Source organism: Leuresthes tenuis, unplaced genomic scaffold (assembly GCF_036924035.1).
Source record: "Leuresthes tenuis unplaced genomic scaffold, fLeuTen1.0.hap1 SCAF_13, whole genome shotgun sequence".
In the NCBI taxonomy this organism is placed as follows: Eukaryota; Metazoa; Chordata; class Actinopteri; order Atheriniformes; family Atherinopsidae; genus Leuresthes; species Leuresthes tenuis.
In genome coordinates, this window is record NW_027325367.1 from 7,717,289 (window position 1) to 7,745,149 (window position 27,861).

General features: G+C 38.5%; 1 protein-coding gene across 1 annotated transcript in view; it reads right to left on the reverse strand.

Moving 5' to 3' along the window:
- The window catches only part of LOC140267239 (disks large-associated protein 2-like), a 92,406-nt gene that overhangs the window by 34,300 nt on the left and 30,245 nt on the right, over nucleotides 1-27,861 (reverse strand). The window contains exons 2-5 of the mRNA XM_072362456.1: nucleotides 15,764-16,932; nucleotides 6,701-6,918; nucleotides 5,326-5,479; nucleotides 3,229-3,448 (exon numbers count right to left, since the gene is read on the reverse strand). Coding sequence (XP_072218557.1) covers nucleotides 3,229-3,448; nucleotides 5,326-5,479; nucleotides 6,701-6,918; nucleotides 15,764-16,852 — 1,681 coding nt within the window. The 5' untranslated portion in view covers nucleotides 16,853-16,932. The remainder of the gene's footprint in view (nucleotides 1-3,228; nucleotides 3,449-5,325; nucleotides 5,480-6,700; nucleotides 6,919-15,763; nucleotides 16,933-27,861) is intronic.

Genomic DNA, 27,861 nt, shown 5'->3' on the forward strand with positions numbered 1-27,861 from the left:
TATGGAAAAGATACAGTATGTGAGTGGAAGAGACATCACAGATACCCTGCTTTTAAAATATAACCAACTGTTTAATATTTGATGAACATATTTCAGTCTTTTTTTTTTCTTTTTCAAATGTGAGTGCGTCTACACCAGAATTGTACAAAGATATATAATGTATGTATCTATAATGTAATGATGGTGGAATTTGAAACATTTTAAAGTTTGCTAGTCATCACAACAAACTTTTTTAAACACTTGAACCCTCTTTTGTATGACTGTCGTGGAGGGTCAACTAGGAAAGTAATTTATATACAATGCAGAAAACACCTAAGAAAAAAGGAGGGTCTTATGTCTCTTTACTGTAATGACTTTCAGTGAACTCACATACTGTAGGCTTTTCACAATGTTTTTACACTGCCTTCTCAGTCATCTCAAGTCTTCTTTCCATCTTTTCACTGCACAGCACAACAAAAGGTGGAATTAAACATGAAATACATCAATCATTTTCAAATCAGAAATCCATTTTTTGAGAACGCTTATCAAAAAACATCTCAAAAGTTTCTCAGTGACTTGAAATTTGTGCCATTCTGTGCAAAAGAAAAGATGTAAAGGGAATGGGGAAATCACAACCCACTGGGTCAAGAAGCAGATATGAACCCTATTGAACATATCAGGTCCAAGGTGGCTGATAAGACCATGTGGAGTACTATGTTAACTCAGCAAGGGGAGAGATAACCTCTGCCCCTTAAGAGCCGCAACAGAGAGAGGCTGCAATCCCACAGTCAAAGACAGCTGACAAACTCAATGCCAATGTTTAGACTTTGCCACATTTGGCCTTTTAAAAGATGTCAAATTTTCATGGAGAGAAAAAATAAAGTCCACACATGTATAGCAGGCAGATGCTGCTCTGACAAATGATTGGAGACAGTGGAAATGCAATAACATTCAGTGCTATTTTATGGTTGCGACATGAAAACATTTTAAAACGTTTTTTGAAGTACATCGCTCATACATTTACACTTAAAATATGGTCTAAGAACACTTAAAGTAGAGACATGGCAAACAACTCACAAAAGCCAGCATCACATTCATCACTGTAATCAATAATCAGGGATATCAGAGTTTAAGGAAAAAAAATCAGTCAAAATGTCTGAGGTTTTATGAGTTGTTTGGAACCGTGTTCACTGCTTAGGATAAAATAACGAAGAACCTCTACCACCTACATATAAACTCTATGTATCTATTATTTTTACTGAGAAGGCAGTGCAAAAACACACATATACATAGATATATGTATGCGTGTCAACATTAAAATACCTGCAACAATCATCACTGATGCCTCCAGTTGTTCTTTCCCCCTGGTTATCCTTCAAGAGATGGATGGTCAAATGGAGAGGGGTTTGCTGCTCGTCTGCCCTATGGAGCATCATGGGAACCCTTCCCCACTCAAGGGCCCACTAACCTTTGGGTTTGGTTCATAAGCTGCTTAAAGTTTGATTATGAATAATTCCAAGAATTGGTGATTGTCTAAGATAGCCTGGTTGAGTTATTGCATCTTATTTTAAGGTAAGATAAGTACACCAAAGGACATATATTACAATATGGCTTGAGTAAGAGGTGACAATATTTTATATAACTAATCACCATCCAAATAGCTCTTTTTCTTGGTTGCTACAACCTTATTCCACATATTATCAGTGATTAATCACTTTAATCTTCACAACACAATGTACAGTCAAATGCTCATTTTAGCCCATATTGAGGTAACAGATTTGGAGCCGATGGCTAAATGATGAGTTCAGCAAATAAGACGGTGGGATTGGAGGACACTCCTTTATCCTCTGTAGTTCTGTCATGAAGAAATTGTAAATGGAAACCCAACTGAAGATGAGAGGATTCCAAAAAAAAACAAAAACAACAAAAACTCCAGATTCAACAAGAAAAACAAATCTTAACAAAATAAGTTGAAGAGTAAATGTCTCCAATATCAAAGTGACAGAAAAGTGTACAAAACAATAAAAATCCCAGTTGTAATATAAAAAAAAAGCATGTTATTAGAGAAAAATATTTCAATAGGGTTCATAGCTTTACTCTTGCAGGCAAACATCAAATACACTTAGTGAGGAAACTGCTGCAAAAACTCTGCTTGCACAAAGAACCTGAAAGGCTAAATTAGTGGTTATACTGTATTGCTAACACTGTGTCACACCAAACCTTTAGATCTTCTGTGTGAAACGAGCAGCGTATACTGAATAAATATGCAAGAATCTAGATTTCTGAAAACACCTTTAAAACACAGTATGTTTAGGGTAAGTGATTGTGAGGGAAGTAATTGGAAGCTTACTTAAGGAATACTTTCCGTTGCACTCACATTAAAATCAGTTAGATATTCTGGATAATACAGCTGCTCACAAATTTGAGTTTCATGCAACACAATACAACAATACTGTGATAAACTGATGGTTGTATATTTTCCCTAAACTCTAGGAATTAACAATCAGCAGGCAGTCCCTTTGTGCAACCAGCATGTGTGTGTGTGTGTGTGTGTATACACGTGTACATGTTTTCTAGTCTTTAGGGCTTGTTGACTTACCTTAAAATGGTAACAAATTAGATTTTTTGTTTGTTTTATGAGGACAATTACAATGGCAGTTATCAAGTTTGTGCTAATGTGTTGGTACAATGAAGCAGGAGTAGGACAAGTGGAAGGCTTGTCCAGTATATCTTCTTAATACAGACATGTCAACAACCTACCGCTCCCATACCCCTGGCCAGTTTCAGACGCCACCCCTCCCTAAGTAACTCACACGCTTTGTAACACATATATATAACACGACACTTTAACATGCTTAGGGAAGTGACTCATCCTCTTAGGCATGCCTTGTAATGTGGCTGTGTTGTGTTGTGATAATATGTGCTGTGGTTGTGTCTTGCTTAACCCTAACCCTCCTACACTTGTCCTCATTTACAAGCAACTCCACAAGTAACCAACCAGAGGCTTGGTTAATGCATGTATCATGCAAAGTGACAAACAAGCAAATCCATCTAAACCTTCGGGAATATGCAGACACGCGAACACCGGAGCTTCCAAAGAAAATAACTGTAACTATTCAAACTGGTACCTCTTAATTTCAAGGGTTCCCCACTGTACATATGTAGGTATGTCAGGTTTGTGCGCATGTATTCGATGTATGAGGATATGTAGACTAAGCCCTCTCTCATTTGGGGGGGGCGTTGTTTTACCTGTTGTGGATCTGAGAGTTGAAGTGACAGTGGAGGATGTCATTGAAGGCAAGCAGTCGTCATCTTGGGAATAACCAGCCTGAATTGCACGGAGGTAACTGTGGCTTCGAGTTCGGAACGAACCAGGCAGGTCCAAGGCCTCCATGGCCTGGGATTCTACTTCACTAAAAACGGACTCGCAAACTGACTCAAACTGGCCATTGATCTCAGTCTCACTCACCTGAGAGACAAAAACAGGAATAGCAGTCCTTAATTTTTCCTCTTCCTTTCTCTTTCTCACTTTGATTCTTCCCCTTTGTACAGCAAATATGAAGGAGTGTTAGCAAAAGGAAAGGGCACTGTCAAATTCGACCTTAAACTGAATGAATGTCAGATCAAATGAAGAAAATGCAGATGACAACAGCAAACAATCAGGAAAAATATACAGTTTTTGTTTTACAGCATTCAATTTACCAAAAATTCAAAAACAAAGATCTACCATACTATATACTGAATGCTACTAGATGGAAGAACAAATTACAGAGGTCAATATTTTATCTTGTACTATGATTTCTAGCAAGTCTCTTAGAAAAATACTGAACAGCTCTAGCTGACATAAGTTTAATTCATTTGTTGATGTCAAGATCATGCAACAAAATCATATCACTATGAAAATAAACTATCTAACCTTTAGTCCTGACATGTCTCATCTTGTCCTTTTCACAGATCCAAGTCACTGCGGAAGTTTTATAGTTCTGGTAATATTTGACTTAAGTACACTTGTATATATTTGACAGTTATTTAATGTAGTTCCTCTTAAAACAACAGGCTGCATAGCAGATTAACATCCGATGAACATAATCTCATCTTCTTTATATTACTTCAGCATTAGGCTCACAAAATTCTTTTACAAAGCAGAGAAGATTTCACTGTCATTTAAGACTTTTTTTTTTAAACTGTAAATTAACGCCGATTGTACAACCCATCTTTTGACCAAAATCTGTCTTCCTGTTACTCCTTCTCCATAAAGAAGCTTTGCTGGCGGTTCTGTCAAAGATCTTCTTAGTGCAATAACCACGTCTTGTGCCACCATGGAGGTCCAAAACAGACTCGCACAATTGACCCAACTGTGTAGATTCATAGCAGGGTATTAAAGAAGGACATACCTGAAAGGTTGGTGTGTAAAGCTGGGGTTAGAGATTAAACCGTTGTGTTTACAGGCCTAGTCTCTAGTTTGGTGCATTGCTTGAGGAAAAAAATAAAATAAATGAGTAAAAAATTTAATCTGTTAGCCAAAACAGATTTATCCAACGACACCCTCACTGCTTTCATAGGAATTAAGAGAGTAAATAGCAGCCAGGTGTTGCTTATCAAATGTTCTTCTGGTGGTGTCGTTTAGCTTTTTAGCTGACATGTTATCACAAAAAAAAGAAAAAGGGGGATAAATTGTGTATTCTGTCCTAATTTGTATGACCTGTTCACTGGGTAAACTGATGTAAAACTGACTTTTTATGTATGATTTCTCTCTCCTTTTTTGCATAGAATACTGTGAAAACAAACTGTAAATGTTAGTCTGATTTTTTAACTCAAGTAAGTGTAAGTGTCCCTTCTAAGTCCCAAACAACACTAAACTCCTCTTATTGACATGAGCTCCTCTCATTTCTCTATTTTTTGGCATCTTGTCTCTGTTCTTCTCCTTTTATTCCACTTGTGGTTCTGCTGGTGTGTTTGCAGAAGACTTTTTGACACCTGTGACGTATAAAAAGGCTTTACTGTTGTTCTACATAGTGGATTGAATTAAAAGTGAATACACAAGTCACGAATGTTGTAGGCGATGACAGATTATAAAGCTGTCCTGCACAGGTAAACTTAGTTTAAAATTAGAATATTAGGCCAGGTGGAAGGGACCTGGACGTGTGGAGAGGAGTAACTGGGGATTTACCAACTGAGAAATGAGAAGAGGGTTATGCCCATGATCTAACAATCAGCTGTGGACCTCCATAGTTTAATATCCCTACAGCACTACACAAAACATCTTTATACAAATCATAAGAAAAGCTCTCATCTGTGTCTTCAAGTGCTGCTTCTGCGCGATGCATGTTTATGCATGAGACTCACCTGGCTGACGCAGCTAGCCTGACTGAGGGTGCTGACGGCACGCATGTAGCTCTGGTTGCGAGAGCGAAAGGGAGGGGGATGAAAGGTGGTGGCAGGATCCAGCGTGACACTTGGGTGGGGTCGCATATCTCTTGTTTGCAAGTGGTAACCCTGGCTGAACAAGGACAGGGGGTAGGACAGACACAACTCACAGTTCAAAAGCCACAAATGGAACATCAGTGGGTAGGACTACAGATAAAAAAACCAGCTTGTCTGCATATATGGGTAGGGAATGTATTATTCATAATTGAATATAACCCACTTTAATTAGTTATCTATTCACGATAAATGTCCCTTCCCAAAACTGTGCAGCACGTGTATGGCTTGGTTTTGGTAATTATGACTGAAACAGTGACAGCTTGCTGCTCGAATGATAACAAATTTTCCACTAGCACATAAAAAAACCTCCTAAAAATAGAAAGGTGTTTTTGAGAGTAGGCAGCAGAAGTGATCAAAACCCCACTGAGATGATGGTAACAAAAATGGCACTAAGTGCCAGAAGGGATGACTGTTGTATCATGCCTCCCCAGGTTCACAGAATTTGGCTCTATCTAAAAGTTACAGTATTTGAAAGCAAACAATCACAGAGAACAATTAATTGAAAGAAAACTAGCTGAGTAACCATAAGCTTAGAAAGTGGGGGTTTCAGAATGTCCTGTATTTCTGCATAAAGAGTCATGTGAAAAAGAAAGTACACCGTTTTTCATTTCAAGGTGTTATGTATCAAGTAAATGGACTGTACTTTAACACGTGGCCTGGATAAGCTGGAAATAAAACCACCCATCTTCCCACTGGTAAATAACTTCTCTTCCCTCTGAGCTACAGCCAACATGCTAGAAAGAAAATGGGGCAACATGTACTCCAACGACACCCTCACTGCTTTCATAGGAATTAAGAGAGTAAGCAGCAGCCAGGTGTTGCTTATCAAATGTTCTCGATTAACTCATCACTTGCAAGTGTGGGCGCCTCTATAAAAGCAAAAAAAGTTGGTCTGGCCTGAAAACACCTAAAGTCACAAACTAAGTTTGCAACAGGACTGCAGAAGGTGAAAATTGTTTTCTACACCTACCTCCTGTGACTCTGGAGCTGTAATTGTATGAGAGCTTGCATGTGTGCATATGTGCATGTGTGAAACTGTGAAGCTTTGAAGTTTAACCCTAACCGTTAATGCTCCAATCTTCAAATTATTTACCACTACTACTGTTAGTACATTTTTCATCATAACTTCATACAAGCATGATCTCTGCCTGAGATAAGAGATAAATAAAACTCTTGAAAATATCTAAACCAACACATAGTGTTGCAATGGACATACTGAGCATTTAGCCAGGCCTACCTTTGGGATTCTAAATGGGGTCTCTGCATGGCTGATTTAAGGACAAGAGCATCAGGCCGAATGGCTTTCTGTGGAGAGGTCTTAGGACTGGTGTCAGAGTCGCCACTTTCATCATCCACCTCTCCCATAGCTTTGACATAGCTACTGCTCCGCATGCGCCGACATGGGATCTCCTCATCCTTCTCACCGGGGTATCCACCCCACTCATCCTGGGGCACCTGTGAGCGATATTCCAAGATTAGAACAATATGACTGTACCCCTCTGGGATATAACTCGTTTACTTGAACCACTATTTGTGGAGACTTCTTAAATTATGATGAAGTGCAGGTGTACTGTAGGCTGCTGTGTTCTGAGACATAAGCTTTTTCAAACATTAGTTGCTCATTGTTGCTCAAAAGACAAACATACCAAAAAGAGGTGGATCATCACTGATCATCAGCTTCACACAACAAGCTGATGTCACAGAGTCAGCTGAGTGACGACAGCATTGTCTGTTAGATGAGCATGTTCAGCGATGCCAGCTTACCCTGAGATAAAGAGACTGTTTTACCTCTGTTACTACTTCCCTTGCCAGCTCAGAGGCTGATCAACGTCAAAGCCCCTTTCTATCTCTGCACTTATAAACATGGCAATATAGGCACATCAGTTCTACCTATGAAGTTGTATGTGTTAAAATGTCAAACTTTGCTTGTGTATTCCAGAGGTGTGCAGGAAAGTAGAGAGGACAGAAAGTATACAAGGGCAATGACAGGTCTTATACTAGTGATCTCTTGCATGAAGGTCTGTGAATAAGTGAGATGCTAATGTGGGTGATTGTGGACGTCATCACAAAGGAACATGTATGAAGATATAGCACACTGACATCCTGACTGAACATAATTTCAAGCTGCATCTGTGTAGGGAACAGAATAAAGAAAAAAGCAGTTGTACAATTTTGGACCATTAATTGTGAAAAGCAATGTTTTTCAATGTGGACCAGCGTAATATTTGTGCAACCTGTAATGAGATTTAGCTGTTTATTTGGAACTAATTCATTATGTTAATGACTGACATTTTTGAAAGGAGAGTGACTCTGCATTAAAATACAAAATAGTTACTTTAATGCTCTAAGTTAGCATCAACACTCCAAACACCATAGAAGAAGTACATCTGTGCTTCTGACTGAAGGGTCCTCATTATTCAGAAGTGAAGCTGTTTCCTCTTCAAACAATGTTCTGACAGTGGTGTTGAGAATAAGGGTATTCAGAATGACCTTTGAAAGGCAGTAGAACTAAAGCTGTCTCTTCACAATCTATCTAACAAGAATGGGAGGAGGCGACAGGTGCACACACTGAGTAATGATTTGCAACTGAGTGCAGAGAGACTGGCGAATGCATAGAGAGGGGTTGGACCCACCTGCCCAATTCCTTTCACTGCAGGGAGGAAGGATCACAGAAGAAAGACTGTGAGGTGGAGCTGTATTTCTCTTTGTCTGAGAGAAATTAGTCTTATCAGACACAGGACTCTGTTATTTCTTGCGTCAATGAATCGACTCAACTTCCTAGTATGTTTCTTTTCCAACCAAAAACTCCTTTTTCATTTCTTTTTCTTTCTGATGTGACTTTGCAATCACAGCCCTGAGCATTTAGTAAATTGTATTATATCAGACATACATCTCTCTTTCCGACTGTAGATTGCAGTAAATAAGTAGTAGCATGACAGGTTGAATTAATTTGCCCTGACATTGCCCATCAAGCAATAAGAGTTTTGCACATACGCATATGGCAGTGTTAATACTGAAACAGTATTTTGTTCAGCCCTACAATGAGATAAATATTCTTTTTCAACAAATACTTATTCAAAAAGAAGTCAGTTAAAGACTCCATGTCTAACTTTTCTTTTCCAAGTTCATTACTGACATTATAGCAATTCTATATTAGCACTATAGCAGCTGATTACACCTACCAACTATAACGCCATAAAATGAACACGTTGGTATGCACTGGTTTTCTTTACTAAATGGGCCAAAAAAGGACGGATCTAGCAAGGCATCAGATTTCACCACAGCACAGGCTTGTTCATTATTGTATTAGATAGATTTAACAACAAAACTGTTTGTGAACTTCACTCCAATTATAACCTTTAAACTCATACAGAGTGCATCCACTCAGTCCAAAAACTTTGTTTGCAATGTACAGGGACCTTAGAAAAGCTAGAGAAGTTCCATGTTCTCTTTTGATCAACTTCTAAGCCAAACTAAAACAGAGCTACACAGGCAACAACAGCGGCAGGCACAGATACATGGGGAACATTCCTCAAAAGATAGCTCTAGAAGCATAACATGTGACCTGGCATACTTTCACTGTCTCTTTAAGCCTTGTTAAACACTAACACAACCAAGAGTGGCCCATCCGTATCCAAGTATGTCTGGCTACGACTCCATGTTGGACCGACTAACTCTCAGCACATCCAGTTTGACTGGGGGGTTAGTGAGTGTGGAAACTAAAATAATTAAACAAACGACTTGGATGTGGGTGCAGTTGGAAGGTTCAACGCTACCTTCCCATAGGAGGATACTCCACAACTCAGATTGCTCCATATATTTCTAAGACTGCCCCCAACTGGGAGTAAAGCGCTGTAACATTTAGAGGTGCATTTGTCAATCACTAAATCAAAGCAATTGTAGATGCATTGTCAAGTCCTTACTGTACATTGCACAGAATAATCTTATAGCCCCCTTATGGCTTTGTGATTTGTTTTATGGACTAACTGAATATAATTGAAAGTTATTGCTGGTCTTCATATTGCAGAAGGCTCGATTTTTAAGAGCTTACCAGTCAATATTAACAGCATGACTGCTGCACAGCTAAGTCAACTGAAAATATAAAGCCAAATGCAACAGTTACCACAGCTCTAAAAAGCCTCATCATACATAAAAAATTTGCAAATCACACACTCATGTATGTAGAAATTTTTGAAGATGACATGCATTTATTTTGTCAATCAAATCTTCAAATTTGTTATTGGTTGTGCTCTTTAAACAGGTTGGCATATCAGTCAACATGATCCGTTGCCAAACTGGACATCTTGGCCAATTGGTTCAAAACATATCTTACAAACAGGCTTTGTGACATCAGTGCACTTGGCTGTACTGTCAGTTATGAGTGCCAAAAATATAAGCCAATACATTTGTTTTGTCACTAGAGGCCTGCATTGTGCATACAAGAGAAAAATGGTATGTCTACTATGCTTGCAGGAAGTGGAAGTAGGGTGAGAAAAAGCTTCACAAATCTTAAAGGAAATACAGCTTTTTCTGTTTGCAAGGAAGTGACAACCCCTTAGGAATATATTACATGGTACAATGTGTTATGATATAATATATTACAAACAATTTAAAACATTAAGACTTTATTTTGCCAGATTATGCTGAAATTCAATCAGGCAAGCTTTATCCAAGTGGAAAAAAGAAATGTAAAACTCCCACAAAGAGACACAATCACAAAAAAAACGTAACTCTCATGTCAAAATTAGTCTTTTACCCACACCATTAATAAAAATAAATGTGACAAACATGCACACTATATTGAAATTCCTCAGCCTAAAAATCAGGAGATATACATATCATAAACATATATTTAGACATCAAACTTGATTTTGTGAGAAAAGATACTTTAGTCCTTATTCTGCACAGTATTGCAGCACCCACATTAATCCTCTGTCTGAAATGTTCTATTTTAGCACCTCATTCTGGTTGGTCAACTGACAGGTCAAATCTGATGAAAGTGCAGCTCAGCTGTTCATTCTTTGAAGAGTGCCAAACTAGAAACCACAACACCTGGTCTAAATTCTAAACAATATTAAGTTTTTCATCAGATCAAAAGCGGTATGTTAGCATAGCAACAACACTGTGTTCACAATCTATCTGTCCCTTTGCTAATGATTTCTTTAAAGCTAATCTGTACTGATGGTATTCATGAGTACATTCCTTGAAGGAAATTGAATACTACAGATCTGCAGGATTCTGCTCAAAGAGAAGTATAAAACAAGCTTATTAGAAATTTGGCACTCTGAAAGATTATGTATTTAATGCTTGTACCGTAGTTCAAGCTCTCAAATTAGCTTTAAACTTTACTGTTTTTACATAAACATAAGGAAGATGAAACGTTGGAGCATGTACAGAGTGCTTATGCCCATTTTTAGTCTAGTTGAACACATACATGCAGGAGTGAATTAAGCCTTGCAAAGGTGTGTTAGTCAGGCTTTAAGGGCCTCAGATTCAGACAGTCTTGGTCAGACTAACATGTGTACATGCATTTTAAAAGTCTGGTTTGACTAAGAGCATTTTTTCTTATATTGCCATGTAAATGTTCTCAGTGTCTTAATACAGGTTGGATAATTCTCTGCCACAACGGCTGAATTACTCTCCTAGAAAGCACCACATGCCCGTTATGGCCCTGAGGTGGAGGATGTATTCTCCATCACTCTTATATACATGATCTGCTCTTGTTGCCCATGTTTCACCCTCACTCTTTTCTTTAAGACCCAATATCATATTACTTCATCCGAATTACAGCCTTCTTCAAGAGGGCAGACAGGAGAAGTACTAGACATCATGGGACACTTGAAATGGATATTTTTATCGTCTACAGGTTGTAGAAAATGGGGAGAAGTAAAACAAACTAAAGATGCTAAACACATCCCCAACTGGGATCCAACATCATGAATCCAGCCTATTTTACTCAGATGTTGTCATCAATCTACAGTTGTAGCCCATATGCTACTACAGCTCTCTTCTGAATACAAAATAAATTAGCTTGTTTGGGACAGTATGATTCACTGTTTTAGCCCTGCACAACACATTTCAATCATTGATCACTGAGTTTACTAATGCTATGATTAAAAGTTCATTGTCATTCACTGTCACCTGCTAAGAGAAAGATACTACTTTTAGCGTCAGTAAATCTTTAGGATGCTGATCTGCTGCAACTAAATTAGTCATCCTTGAAGACAGCAACAGAGTAAAAATGTATTTTTCATCTTAATGTGCAACCACTGCTGGTCTGGGGCTGTGGGTAACAAGGTAGCCATAACACATGGAGGCTGTACACAAGCTCATTAGCACTACGTCAGGTCTGTGTTCATTTGATGCCATACCTGAAGAAAGCTGCTCATCTGTGTCTCTGAGGCTGCTAGAATGAGGAGCTTATTCACACCACCATTAGTTAATGCTACACAGAGAGAACCTTGTACACAAATACCCATGGATAAAAACAATTTAGAGACAGATTCCATAACACCTTCTATTGGATGCCAGCTACCATTTATTTCTGTATGTACATTTATAATGGTGTTGATTCTCAGTTAGCACTTATAAGATATATAGAGATGTAAAGCAGTCCATTCACTGCTATGTATATGGTTATAATTGGCCACCAGCTAAACTGTTTGTCTGTGGTTTTGGTCTCTGATGAAGTACAGTTGGTCAACCAGAAGAAGCCCAATACAAACAAACTGAAAGCCACCATATCATCAAGTGTTGAAGCATCTGGCAAATTTCAAGCAATAACTTTACCTCCTGTGCATGTAGAGTGCCCAAGGACCATGGTCCACCAAACTGTGCAGATTTTGTATCCAAATACTGACCAGCCAGCCGATTCTGTGGGTCATTTTTACCTGCCTGACCAACATGTGAGACGGTTTGATCACAAGCAGAAGAGCCAGCAACTCAGGTAAAGTTTCAGCAGTCCACATACATGTCAAGGGACATGCTGCGCACAGGAGTGTAGAGATGTAATGTCAAAAAAAGAAGACCAGTTGCTTTCGATTCAAGCACTTAGGATTAAGAATGTTTGAGTTAGTCAGCTGAATGTTGAATGCCTTTTGTTCCAAATGCATACCTTTACCCTATGTACCAGTACTGTCTGTAGTTGTACAAATGGCAAATAAAGTCTCTCGGTTATAGAATTTTTAGTTTATAATCTAAAGAACAATGTATTAACTTTGTTGACTTTCTTTACCACACACTCAATATTGTTTATTGTTGCCAGATTATCATTTTATGTACAATTTTTTTTTTATACCCAGCTCTTAGAAAGCTTTCATACTGTAGACCTTGAGACAAAACAGACACAGTTTCATTCAATTATTTAATGTCGAAAATGTAAATGGTTATTTTCATTCCAACAAAACATTAAAACTGACCTTGTTGACCCGTCGTCATCACTAGCTAACATTCACCAAAAGGACCCAGACATTAAATAGTTCAAATCTGTTGTGCACACACATTGCTAGAACTACTTCTGTACAGATCTTCCAGTCACTTTTTGCTCTGAATAAGGCTGTCTTTGTGGACATACCTGGTGCAAAATGTGCTCATAGCACCTGAAGGCTCTGTGCTTGCTGACACATAAAGCATGCCAAAGGTATGCTTTTCTACTGACCATCTCCTCCTTCCAAATAAACAACATTTAGTGCAGCTGTGTGTATCTTTGCACAGAGTCTAAGTGAATTGATTTGGCAATGATTCGACATCTTCTGCCTTTCCAAATATGGACAGAGCTGGATCAAGAATTCAAGCGAACTTTCCATCACCATTCCAACTCACAGTAATTTCTAAAATCCACAACAGTCAGCAAATGTCACACAATGCATACATTTAACTCGGTTTTCAATTATTCTTAATTGGGTGCCAGTGCAAGTGGCTAAAACATGAAAAAGAACTGGAGCACACTGTGAAGAATGCAGTGTTAGGAGAAGGGAGACATACATCATCTTCTGGGGAGTCAAGGCTTTAATAATGACCAGTCCCTCCAGCTCTTATCCATAGTTTTAACAGCCGACCATTTCTTAATAGACAGAGATCGAAGCCTGGGCCAACTTCTTTGAGAAAGTGTATACAGCTTGTCCACCAATATGTCATTAAAGCCTAATAACTTCTATTATCAACTCTAATTAGCTTAAAACATTTGTTGCCATGACCTGTATATCTTCTCTCACCATCACATCAAATTAAATTAAACTTGTTCATATTTGCATACCAGTTCTGTTTGGAAACCACAGAACCAAGCGATCTGTAGCCTTTTGATAACAGAACCAGTTCAACTCTCTACTTAAGTAGGATGTTAGTTTTATCAGGTTTAGTCTGCTCAGTATGATCTGAGGACTTTAGATTTTAAGGCCTGAAATGTATTTTTCGTACTGAAATGTTCAGGATAATGTTCACAAACAAGTGTCACCGTTTATGTTTGGTTTTCTTTTGAAATATTTTGAAATGTTTTCTATATGTTTTTTAAAAATTTCATTTACTTCCTGTTTCATTTTTAAACTTTTTTTCTCCCTCTCTCATTGCTTTATTTTTGCTTCCTTTCTTTGGTACTTTTGGGTTTTCCAAGTAAGTGTATAACTTCAGCTTGCTCCTTGTTTTTGTCTTTTGTCTCACTCACTGCCTGTAATAGTTGCTCCTAGTTGCTCCTCAGGTAACAACTCCAAGTTGTTACCAACAACTCCAAGTTGTTACCTGAGTTAAGTCTGAAAAAACTGTACATTTGATCTTGTAAAGGTAAAAGAAAGTGAATCAAAGATTGCTGAAAACCTAAACACATGGCTTCTATTGGAAACCTGTATGGGAAGCTAATCTGCATTAATTCAGTCTTTGGTTGTGTGGAATAGCAAACAAAGGCCCACAAAGTTATTTCTATTACTGTTCTAGCAAACAACCTTCTGCAAGAGGACCTGCTGAACAGTATATGTTTTTCATTTAGACACTAAACCATTGTGCTCTCTTATATTTAGTTTAGCTCAGTGCCAATTCACAGTGCTTTCCACCATAACATTGATTCACTCAGTTAAACTCTATCTCTCTACAGTCAATAGCTCCCTGAGGTGACCCCACCAAAGGGAATCTTGGTTAAATATATTGACTTCTTAGACTTCTGGACACTGTTATTGCCCTCCGAAGAGTAACAGCAAGGTTAGTGGAATACACACAACTCCCTGTCAGGGTTTCTAATCAATTTGTCAATCACTTCTTCTTACACAGTAGGGCCTTTATGGGGATTAGTGGGAATTGATCTCAATTATTTAGTTATATATTTAAATAAGTGACCCTCATGTTTTCTGTATGCACTGTTCTTACGATCTGCCAGTAAAAATTGCCTTAAAATACATTTATTAGCTTTTTGGATATACAGCAATAACAAGAACCACAAAACACAGTTTGGAAGAAGGACACACATTTTGATTTGGACACAGGAGCTCGATGTCACTGTCTTTCTATTTGAACAGCTTTCAAATAAATACTGTATGACATTAGTTCAGGCAGGCTTAACATTAGCTGAATGATAAACTACTTCTCTGCAACATATTCAATTGGCAAATCCCTTATAAAATGTGCTATTTAAGCTGTTTTAGCCTGCTTGCCATTGCTACCTCCTCTGCAAGACACTTGGCAACCCACCTCCACTCCAATTCAAACTGTCTAACTTAATCTGTCATGTTCGCTAACATAGATGCTGCTTTGTTGTGTGATCCTGGTGCTACTCTCCCTGCCTCAGGCATTTCAAGCTTACAGGTGCAGCAAGGCTGCAGAACAGAATCATACATAAATCAAATTTAACTTTTTATTTCAATGAGGAACTTGATCCAAGTTTTCCATCTAAGCTCTAATTGTTGTTGACTGTCTATTAATTGGGAAGATTATGCAAAAATATACTAAGTAAAATTGAATGAAACTTCATCACATGTCTTGATCTGTATAACTTTTGTCAAAGCCATGAAGTATTAACTTAGGTGGAATAAACTCTCTGAGCTCTTTTGTATACCTGGAGCACCTGAATGAATAGCTTTTGTGATTGTGTTCTACCATAGTCATCTTCCAATGAGAGAAAAAGGATTGAAAAAGAAATGGGTTAGATGGAAAACATTCCGATTGAACCTAATGTGACATATACTGTACACTTATGTATATATATATACATATATATATATATATATATATATACATGCCAAATATTGTAGATTGAATTCTGCAACTACAATCCACATAAAAAGATATAAAAGGACATATATTAGTAGGTACTACTCACCTGAAGGTAGTGACATGTTCGCAATGAAGGTTTGAGGTCCGTGTGCATCATGGGTTTCTCTAAATTAAGCGATGATTTTCTATAAGCCTCCTTGGCCTGGCTGACTGTTAGTGTTGACCAGGAGCTCCTCTTCATAAATTTGCCTTCAGGTGCCATGGCCATGCTTTCACAGGCTGAACACTTGACATCATTGTTACTTTTAGAGGTCTTAAGTGACAGGTCTCCAAAGTGGTGGCTGTGCATGGAATCTGGATAGCAGTGACTGACATGTTCCCCGTGGTGCCGGGACATGACACTAGGTGTGCGGTAGGTGCTATCACTATCCAAGTTGTCATCTGAGCTCCACCAGCCACCAGAGCGGTGCTTACGTTCTTTACTCTTGCTTCTCTTGCTACCATGTTTGGTGGAGTGGTGGCCATGATGGTAATAACCCCCTGCTCCTCCTCCACCTCCCATAATATCACCTTTAGTACCATTCATCTTGGATGAACCTTCCAGTGAGTGGGACTTGGTGAAGAGCTTCTGAACAGAATGAACAAGGTGTCTGATGCGACCTGGGCTCTCACTGCGCTGCTCGGTGGTTGTGGAGGTTCGCTGGTACTGTAGTGTGTGGAAGCCGTCGCGATGTAGTGGCAGTTGTTTTTCAAACTGGTCTAATAGATTAGCTGGAAGGCGGTTGCTCTTGGTGCCGGCATGGTGGGAGGAGGCTGCTGCCGCAGCTGCAGCAGCTGCAACAGCTGGGGAGGTGGCAGAAGCTGTGATGGCAGCACAGTCTTCCCGTGTGGCTGAGTCATAATACTGAGAGCTGTAGTGCATTCTGGGAAAAGTGCTGCTGGAGATATGATCAGATACAGGAGGTGGGGCTATTGTGATGGGGGACATCATCATGCAATCAGAGTGGATGGAGCTGCGGGGTGAGTAGCGGTGGTGGAAGTCCATGGGGCAGCTCTCTGTAGGGCTAAGCAGGTATGATGAGTGGCGGGAGTCGGAGCCATGGTGAGTGTGGAGGTCATGGACATGGGGGTCATAGTCCAAACCATGGGGTAAAGGAATCTGGTGCTGGGAGCGGCTGCCCGATAAGCCCTTCATGTTCCTAGCAGGAGGGAGGCGTCTGCCTTCATTGAACTTCCGAGGCGGGGACGGCGGGGACCAAGATGGAAACTTCTGGTCTGTGAAGAGAAGAGGATAAAAAAGACGTACAGACATGAGATCCAGTGAGACGGAGAGAGAATTGCCATGACCAGTTTTAATGAGTTTCTCCATCTAGTTAAATCCCCGTAACTGAAATGACTACCAGAGCTCTTACATGTAACGACAGATTATCAATATTGTGAGACTTTTCAAATCCAATCAACAACAAATCTCTTTACTTTGGAGAAGCTGACATTTAATGTAAATGTTTATGTAAGTATCAATATTTGTTAGACTGAAATATTTACACATTTATAAACTAAATTAAAGTATAAGACGTTTACTGAAATGAACCCTTTATGATGCCAGAAAGTGAGTTAATTTGAAGTAGAATGTTTCCTATATATATTATGGAGGCAAAAACTATATTTTCTGAAACTATACAAAAAGACAGAAAACTGAATTTAGTGACAAGTCAAGATCTCATCTGGAAAAGAAACATAAAAAAACAAGACATCACTCATTCTGAAGCTTGACGACATTTATGATTATCTTCAGGTTGAGATGACATTAGCAATCTGCAGTCTGCACAACTGAAGTTATTTTCCATAAAGCTAGAAGTTAGCAGAAGTCCAGATTAGCCCAGATACAAGATATAAAATATTCTGTCTGGTTCAATGAAGAAAATGCTTTTCTTGAATAAATACAGAAAGTCTGCACTTTAGATAACCTGTTTGACATAAGGACAAAAGGTAATATTATAAGCATATTGATCATGCACTGCAGTTTAAATAGTTCAAAACAAAGAGATACATGACCAAGCAGAATAAATGTGCCATCGAAGTAAACATGACTTAAAGTGGTTGAGAATGAAAAGTTAATTACTAGCAACTGTTGGATACAGCATTTGAAAAAATATGTTAAGATAGATGAAGTTAAAGCAAAGCAAGAATATGGGAGTTGTCCTCGCAAACTCTGTGCCAGATCAGCTATATTAAACCAGACACAGGTTTTAGTTTAGTCTTTTAAAGCAAAATGCACTTTCTTCCCTTCAATTAATCATACAAAATACTTCTCTGTAGAAGATCAGGTTTCTAAACCCATTTCCGTAGGCAATTTAGTTGCTTTTCTCAACAAATTCAAGTAAATCCTCTGCAATCTATGATGAAAATGTGACTTCTTGAGCTCTGTGGTGGAGAACCAATCATTGTTAACTATACACTTAATTATTTTGGGAGATATGTGCTTGTGTTTGAGCAAAGATCACAATAAATTTGTCTTTACTTCAAAGAGACTCTTAGATAAAAAAAAAAATACTTCTTAGCCTCTTGTGGAGTTAAAAAGTTCAGCATAACCTCCTAAATCCTTTTGTTCACCCAGTTTCTGGAAGATGGTTCATGATGAAAAATTTTCAGGCTCCCGTGAGTTTTTCTCTATAATTTTTATACTTGTGCAGTGCAGAAACGATGCATGCATATTGAGCTCACGGTATATTACTGAATATTTAACATTTAGATAAAAAATATGTTAAAACTTTAAGAAAGTAAGCATACCTCCACTTCCAAGTAGCAAAGCTTTGTGGATACGGTGTTTAAATGGACTACAGGGGTTTTATTGTTAGTATCTAAGAGCTGCTGTGAGTCAAAGGGGGACTTCAGTGAGTCTGTGGAAAGTACTATACAATTATTCAGGCTCTGTAACTCCTAATAACAGGCAGTCCTCTGGTAAATGCACATTGTCTGGCTGCATTTTCCATTTCGAGATTTATCTAGGGAGATACACATATAACATTAAGCAGAGTGCATTGCTGTCTTGACTTTACTGAATTCTTGAAAGATGTACACCTTAAAAAAAAAAAGGCTATGACATACTCGACTTGAATAATCATTTCTTCAAACAAGTGGTTAGCTACCTCTTTGAATCTCAGCTGCCAGTTTGTGCTCTAACCCCATTAAGAGTAATCCATTACTTTCCATCAAGTGTATCGTAGATTGTTAACACTACCAGTATTCTTGTGTCCCTCTCGATCTTGCTTTCTGTTCATATGACTGTCAAGATACAAGAGAATATCTAAAAACAGACAGACTTTCTCAACATAATTTGTCCAAAAGACAAGTATTAGTAAAGGTACCTGTGCTCAGTTATCTGCATGGCAATTACAGCATACATCTTACCATTATGTGATAAAAGCTCTTAGTTAAATAAGGAGACAGTGTTGGAGTACCTTGAGTGTGTGTCATTCCCCTGTAATTAAGTTCTCTGCAGCAGGAAACCCCAGTCTGGAACAGTGCACATCGTCTTACATAACATTTGGGATCTCACACCATTTCAAAGGAGCCAGAAATAAAATGCACAGTTGCCATGACAACCACTGCTAAAACCTGGGAACTGTAACAGGATTTTCAAGGTTGTGTGGGGTAGATCACATTCTCAGCTAGGGTAAAGAAGACAGTAATGTGGTACAGATTCCTCGTTCTTGAGTTCATGGCTTTATATTTGCTTTATGGACTACTATAGTATGTTTGGTGTGCAGTTCACAGTGTGTTGCGATTGGTAGTCTGCACATAAATTACGACTTTATATTGTTGGCTACTAAAACACTCTGTGCACTGATACAGAGAGCAGTAAATGTCTCACAAAAATATTGTTATAACCACTCTTGTGTGATTATAATCATTTTGTTCTTATGCTCATTTCCAGTCTGTGTTATCCTACATTTAAGTCCTTCCTCACTATCTCACAAATTCACTGCAGTGATGACACTGGCTGGTTGCTGAGGCAACAAAACGTGTCAAATTAAAGCTAACAATAGTAATGAATGCACACTGTGTGCATGCACGACATGGTCTGTAATGCACAGTATAATGTGGTCCACCACAGCAACTGAACATCCAACACCAAACCACATCCAAGCTATGTAATACTGACAATTCATTACATCCTGGTTTTCCAATAGAGGATCCCCTTAATATCTCAGTAGTCTTTGACCTGTGTTTTGTCTCATAATGGAAATATTTCAGTATCACAAGTGTTTGCTGGTTTATAATTTAAATTTGACTTCCAAGCAGTCTGTTCTTTTAATGCTTCAACTAAATGTCATGGGTACCCAGCTCTTGGTAAAATGCCATGGTTATCTCCTGCCTCTACTAATCCAATGCTCTTTTAGCAGCTCCCAGATTGCACACTGAAACCCATAGAGATGATCCAGAAAGCAGCGGTGCATCTGCTTTGTCATCATCCAAAAGGAACATGTTACCCCACTATTGACGCTTGCATACAGAGTGACTGTGCAGTCTGCACCCTGCTGTCTGAAGGCAGTCTTACAGACTGCTGATGTTTCAGAGCTTGCACCATGGGATTGGGTAGAAAATCTCTGCAAGAAGTTAAGTGTGAACCTTGTGGATATTTGAAGTTTTCACATTTCCAAAACATTTCAGGACTTCAATGCTTGTGTAAAAATGTCTCTAGATTAAAAATTAATTCCGACTACATGTCCTTTTAAAATCACAATAAGATATTCAATCACCATAAATTCACGAAAAAAAGTGCATTGTTGCCAGTATGTAAAGTGCCCCTTAAGGAGTCCATTTAAAGCCCAAACCGCAGGAAATGGTTTGATTTACAGGCATTGCACTATGCAGATACTGTGTGTGATTGTCAACCACCTGTTAATGCAAGTCAGTATCAGACAAAGTCAGAAATAATGTTTCACTACATGGAAACATGAATGTTATAAAGTACAGTATAAATACACATTCAAAACATACAAAATTGTCAGCCTAATTTGCGTTTCCTCTCTACTATCCCCCACAATTCTGATTGCATAAATTGAGGTGGTCTAAATACTTCATAATCTGCTATTTAGAGACTAATCTTTCAACCCAGATTAGTCTCTAAAGCTATCAAGGAATCAATTTCAAGAAAAGTCTATTTGATATAATCGTAAGGAAGCTAAATGGAGACATGAATTGTAGAAATACAAGTAAAAATGGAATAAAATGTTTTCACTGAACTAAACATGCACTGGTAGACTATAACCTTATCTTATTAACCAACAATTGTGCTATCCCAGCTGCTATTGGGCAAAAGGCAGGGAACACCCTAGATGGGTTTCCAGTCGATCACAGAGTCAACACAAATGACAAAAAAATTAGACAAATAAGACATATTTAACAAAAACATGCCCCATCAAATTTAGTGTATTAACTCAATATCCATGCAAAGCCACTGTGAGCTGCTTTGGGTCTTCCTTTTAATATTAAATGTTTGTTAAACTGAAGAAGCCTGTGGGAGAATTCACAGCAGGAGACAAGTGACATCTGCCATCAAACATGTTATGAGGATATGAGGATGACCGTTGAGTTATGGAGTTCATGTCATTTAACATTTGTTTTAGTGGAACAACACAAACACACGCTGCCTTAGGTGGTTTGTGCCATCAAACATCTGTATCAGACTCTGCTGAGCAACTTGCCCTAATACACAGTGACCACTGGAATACTTTCTGTGTGCGAAGGAGGTGACATCAAGGAAAGGGATGTCAGTAGGCTCAACAAACCGTTTAAAAGAAATTAAAATTAAAAGCTAGCTGTGTCATAGGGCTGAGTCTGGAGAGCCTGCAGGCAAGAGGGAGGATGTCTTATTTAGCTCTATCTTGGACAATACCACCCACTCTCCCTGCTATGAGCTGATGCAACTTTGTTTCACCTTTAATCTTCAGCTCATCTGCCAGAGGTGAAGCATGTTTCAAGTGCTTTTTTAAAAAAAAAAAAAAGTCATGTCCCACACAATTTCAATTCTGCAATAGCATCGGATTCGGGTCGCTAATGGAGTGATTAAGCCCTACCAGCCCAATTCCTTACACTTCGCCAGACCGGACTGGTCTGCACTCCTATCTTGCTTTGCATCATTTTTGTCTTTCACGATCAGCAAAATAATTTTACAAATCAGCTCAACACCATAACTTTGTAGTTTTTAACTTTTTGAAGTTTTTCCTGAGATGCTTTTATTTGTTACTCTGTTGAAACATTAGTTCAAACCCTGGAAGAAAAAGACAGTACAGAAGGTCAAAGGGCAGAACTTGTGTGTGCGAGGACAAACAGATGATTTGTTCTTTTACAGCTGAAAAGATGACGTGCAGTTAATGTTCATTCAGATGTTTAATGAAATTTGCTGTAGCCAGGTGAAAATAATTTTGTATAGCTGACAAAAGTGATTAAAATGCTTTGAGAAGCCATAGTTGATTGGGATATTTCTTTAGTGGGACAATATGCAAAATAAAATGCAAATAAACTCTTGCAAGTCAATGAAAAATGTATGAGATCTTTTGCTTACGCAACAGCTATTGTGCTACAGGATCAACAGGGTATTTCCTCAAGGTACTCTTGTCTGCACCTGATGCAGCCTGTAATATGTTTTTTTTTCCCCTGATAAAGATGAAAGACACGGAGGAGAGGGAGATTAAGGCCAGTGTGTGAGAGAAAAAAAAGGAGAGGGGAAAGCCTCTCTGTTTCCACTACTCTATGGGAAAGCATTGTGCTGCTGGCTGCTAAGTTAAACCTCTGCCTCTTTGCTGCAGTCAGCGCCTGGCCACCGTTGTTCCCAAGATGGTTGATTACTTAGAATAAATTAGCCTCTCTCCTCCACACCAATGCACAGCTAGCTAATGCCATGGGGAAGAGATGAGCAACAGGCAGTCAAACTGTAGATTATGACGTACACTGTTGAGACAGTACCACCAACTGTCAACAAAAAAACTCCAATCTACGTCAGTGGAGAAGTTTGACATTCCCAGGGGACTTGACATGATTATCATAGATCATCATGTTGGTTAATAAAGCCAAAAAGATTTACGAAAGGCTGAATGACTGTCAAGAGCAACATCAAAAACTAGTAGGGGAGGTGAACTGCCTGAAATTGCTAATAACATCGATTGCTAATAACATCGATAACATTGAGCATCAGTCATATTGATGAAGTGAGGTGTCTGCACAGAGCATAAGGGGTATGAAGACTGTGAGTACCCACTCACAGACTTCATATAATAGATAGATGGGCACCGTGATTTAACCCAGACTACGGAATTCATTCCCTACATTCCATGCCGAAAATAATGTATCTTTAATATCTAACAATATAATCAGTTTTTTACGATTTTTTTCATATGTGGCATGAACAGGTAATTTTGTGTCTTGTAATGATAACTATATTGAATTGTTTATCAATCAGTTAATTGCATTGCCTCTTTTATAATCCTTACCCTCAAATTACACAATGATCTCAGAAGTTTGGTGGAAATAACACCCTCCACCTGAAAACAAATTCAATCCATTCATGCATTCAATTTAACTGAAGATTTTATATATATATATATATTGTAAAAACAATCTCATGCAAGAAAGGAATAAGAATAACTGCTGGAGACAGACAGGCTAGAAGACAAGGCAGGGGAGGTCTTAGTGTGTCCTGATATGAGGGGAGATGATGATGAGGCTTTGTTTAGATTCATAACTGAGGTGCAGGGTGATACTGTAGGTGTGTGACAGGGAAACTGTGGGTCTAGGGAGGCTATGAAGTCTGCATAACTGGTGGCAGGATAGGAAAACATTGAACTTTGTTCTGAACTGAACCTACTGAAAACCATGTTCAGGTCATTGACTCTGTCCAGACTTGCATCAGTCTGATCCCCTTCTCCTTAAATCCTAGGATCTTTGTCATCCCTGACCACACACTCCTCACATTGATTGGTGGAAGTTTATTTTACAACTTTTTCTGTACACCCTCAGGCTCTCGTTCTTTTTTTTCAACTGTTTCTGTAATCTCATCAGTAACACCCCCCCCCTTCCTGTGTGAAGGGTTTCTTCACGTGTGTAATCTGGCCATAACTACACAATTCAGTATTTTGAACAACAACATATTCTCATTCTCAACTTGTCATGTCCTGATGCTTGGTCAAGAGCCCTTTGTATCATTTTCAATGTACGGGTCCACTTTGCCGTCTAAGTGCCGTCTAATTATCCTTCTGCAACGTTAGGTGACATATCATCTGCACCTATATTAAATGGTAACACAAACAAATGCCATTCTAAAGTGCTGGCTTATTATCAAACTATACAGATTACATAAAGAGGTCAAATGGGAGGAAGAGGATAGACATTCGGGTGATGAGTCCTATTGAGTCCAACTTTGACACTGCTGTTTTTTACTTTTGCTTTGGGGGTCCTGTCTCTGTTTAAATCCAATGCAAAGGGCTCCTGGCCAAACATTGGTATGTGATGAGAGGGGAGTGAGAACGGGTTGTTTCCAAACAAATTAATCAAATAACAGTATTTTAGTGGGAATAGATTTTTTTCTCAAGTAAAGACAAATTTAACTGAGCCATCTTACCTGGCATTTGTATTCGATCAGTGTTGTAAAGACAGCAAAAAAGATCTTCTCTAACGGTATTATGTTCTTGTACATACAAGTAGAAGCAGCAGAGAGCATTACATAAGTGGAAAAAACGTTGGACCCTGCATCTAAGACAGAAATCATATTCCACTGGATGTAGCTTTGCAGCAAAGTCTGTATATCACCTTTTGATATCCACCCACTCCCTCCCACAGCTACTGCGCTCTCCTCAGCAAGCAGACATGGCTGATATAGTGATGCCACACACCCTGGACACATCCTTAGCCTCTCTGTCTCTTCTTTATGCCCTTCCACGGAAGAAAACCCCAAATAGGGAGCTTGGAATAAATCAGTGCTCACTGTGCTGCAGCCTGTGAAGCCTCCCACACTAAAGATCATGTCTTACATGGAGATGAAACTATTAGGATATATCTGTAGGACTAAATACGTGCATAGATATGAGTAAAAGGAAGATGCACAATATGTATATAGATAAGACTGAAGCATACAAAGAGCAGTAAATCATTAATTTGTTTAAATACCAAAGACATAATTATCTTTGCTTTGATGCAGTGGCAATATTTCTGCTTGAGTTCCACCATAAATCTACACATTAAGGCAGTCACATGAGATGACCAAAAATCAAGTCTTTCCTTTTTAATCACCTACTAATCAATTGTTCCAAGCAGAATACTGAAATATAGCATTACTGATTATATAATAAGGGGAGAAAAAACTGGTGTAGGAGGCTTTAATTTTGCATCATGCCTCTCCTCATTCAGGTCTTGAAGAAAATGTTGACATGTCTCCATGGAAACCACTCCCACGGTATGTAACCATAGCAAGTTTTACTCTAATGCAGCTTGTATGAGGCTGAATCTTGAGACATCTGGAACACTTTAGCTTAAATGTTTCACAACAGTATATTGAGTGTGATTGAATAGTCAAATAAATCACTTCCAATCGTCTTTTCCAAATCACTTTTCTTTGACATAATTAAAAGATATCTTAAGCTTAAGTAAAGGAGATAGAAGAATTACTTGGGGAGTGGAGTAAAGAAAAGACGATCATCCTCTATTCCTATCATCTATATACTTAATCTAATGCATTCTTATCATGTAGATTCATAGAGGCTGAATATAAAATATAATTTCATTATTGAGCCGTTATTGAACTGCGACCCCATGTGGATTAAGCAGTTAAGAAAATTGATGGATGGATGGATTTCATTATTGAGGTAAGTAATTCAACAAAGGAAAGAAAAAAAGCCACAAAAGTAAATCATCTTGTCACACATTGCACATTGCTCACATATATGATTCTGCCCTTATATTTGTTTATGTGAATCACAGTTAGCACAACTGAACGAAAATAGTTAAGTGTTGCTTTAAATGTTGAGGCAGCAAGGAATTCTGGGACAGAATTCTATCCTGTCCTTTCATAAAGATGGTCCAGTGTTTAATATGATTAAAAAGATAATAAAACAAAGCACTTGCACTCATTTCATTAGTATCTACGGAACTAAACCAGTACAGAAAGAGCTCACAAACTGTCATGATATTCAGAAACTTAACACAAGTTCCCTTTCAATATGTAGTATGTGTCATTAAACCTGTAAGATGATTAATACCACTGTATTACTGTTTTTTTCAGGTCAACTATAGTAATGCCTTCCTTATAAAGAAATACATTATGCCACAGATATCTTTGGAGCAAAGTCCAGCTCAAATGCACTAATATATATTCAAAATGAGATCATATTTAATCCCATAACTAAACCCGGGAGCTGCACCCCATATCAGGGAAAGACATGTCTTTTCTGTGTACTTTTCTACGTTTTGCTGCGGAGTGGTCTCCTGCTTCTAAATGTATTCAGCCTTGTAACTCATTTGGATTTTCATGTTGTTGTTCTGCACTGACTGCAACTGAAGTACCACAGAAGGCATATACTTATATGGCCTATTTATTACAAGCTCTTTTGCAGGGCTTCTAGGTTGTAGCGAAAGGCAAACCTTTTGAAAAAAAAAAAAAAGGTGGAGGATGCAAATTGACAAATATTTTTCTTCTTTCCTCGCTGCCAACATGTTCTGTCACGGTTCTGGAGAGAGTTTCCACGTGCGGGATTCAGAAGTACACCACTCTCTTAATTAGACTGTTTTGTCATGTTCTGCTCCATCTGTCTTGTGCCTACTGCAGCACGGAGAGACAGAGAAGTGATGAAGGGTGGAGTGGGGGACAAATCCTCCTCAATACCTGCACCAGGTTGTCAAGCTGCCAGGGTGTGAATTTGAGCTTTCATGATGGCCAACCAAATGCAAAGTAAATGAAATGTGAAGGACAGGCCCACCCCGGATGGCTTTGCTGATGACAAATTAAAGGATGCAACACATTGCTGAAGCAGATGCAGAGAGAAACTACCATGAGAGAGGACTAAAGCTAGGAAGCTGGGAACCAAGCAGCAGAGTTATCCAACCAACCAAGGCTTGGTTGAGAAAATAATCAAAAAGAAGGGCACGGAAATAATTGATCGTAAAGGTGGGCTTATTTACCAAACCACGGTAAAGTAGGAGTAGCATCCACAGCTACATTATTACCAAAACCAAATAAATCTGTTTAAGTAGTGTGCATCCTAAAACATTAAGTGATTCAGTTACAGCTACAGCAAGTGTAAACAACACATTCACATGGTCAGTGGGATATTACTTATTTTGTTCCTATTAGAGTAAATGATTCAGAATAGATATTAACAGGTCATAGCAGTGTTTTTTAGATGTACAGGTCACGCCATTTATCTAACACTTCAGTGATGGTTGGATAAAGGTTTGTTGCTGTAGCAACCACTTTTCTCTGAGCCCAGCCATGAAACAGAATGGAGAAGAGAAATTTAATTAACTAAAATGTAGACAAGGGTTAATATGTTAATATGATAAATTAAGCTCAGTAGCCTGTGAGAGGAATGTCACCGCGTTTGTTTCAATTCCATTCAATAGTTTGTTTAGGAACGCCCATCAACTAAGAATGACTGTTGAGGGGCAAATTTTCATCTATCACCACTGACTCAGTAAATGGGTCAGTGCTGATAATGAATAATGAAGAGATAGTAATGTGCACATTATTTATTAACCAACAGTATTTCTAACTAGACTTTTCATCAGGTCAAAAGTTTGAGTCTGGTGAAACGTTTGACTTGTGTCACTGGGCTAAATCTTTTCTCTTTTTCTCATTAGTGAAAAAACTAAATCTCAGATTTAAATCTAAAGTATTGATATTTATATGTTTTTTTCATCTTAAAGAAGCTTTTTTTCTAGACATTTTTCTCATTCTCTTCAGCAGTTTACATGTATTTTAGTCCATGCAAAAAGCATGGTGATGTTACAAAGCCCTAACAAAAGAAGTTATTCTCCACCACAGAGGACTGTGGTTCCTGAAATTATTTATCGGAAGTCAAGGCTTTTCCACATGGAGCTGCTGATGTTTCCAGGAAATGCGAAATCCCCCCTAGGAGTTTGTTTGTCACATCCCCAAACAACAAATGAGCAGATATCTTGGACAAAGTAATCAGAGAAGACAGATACTGC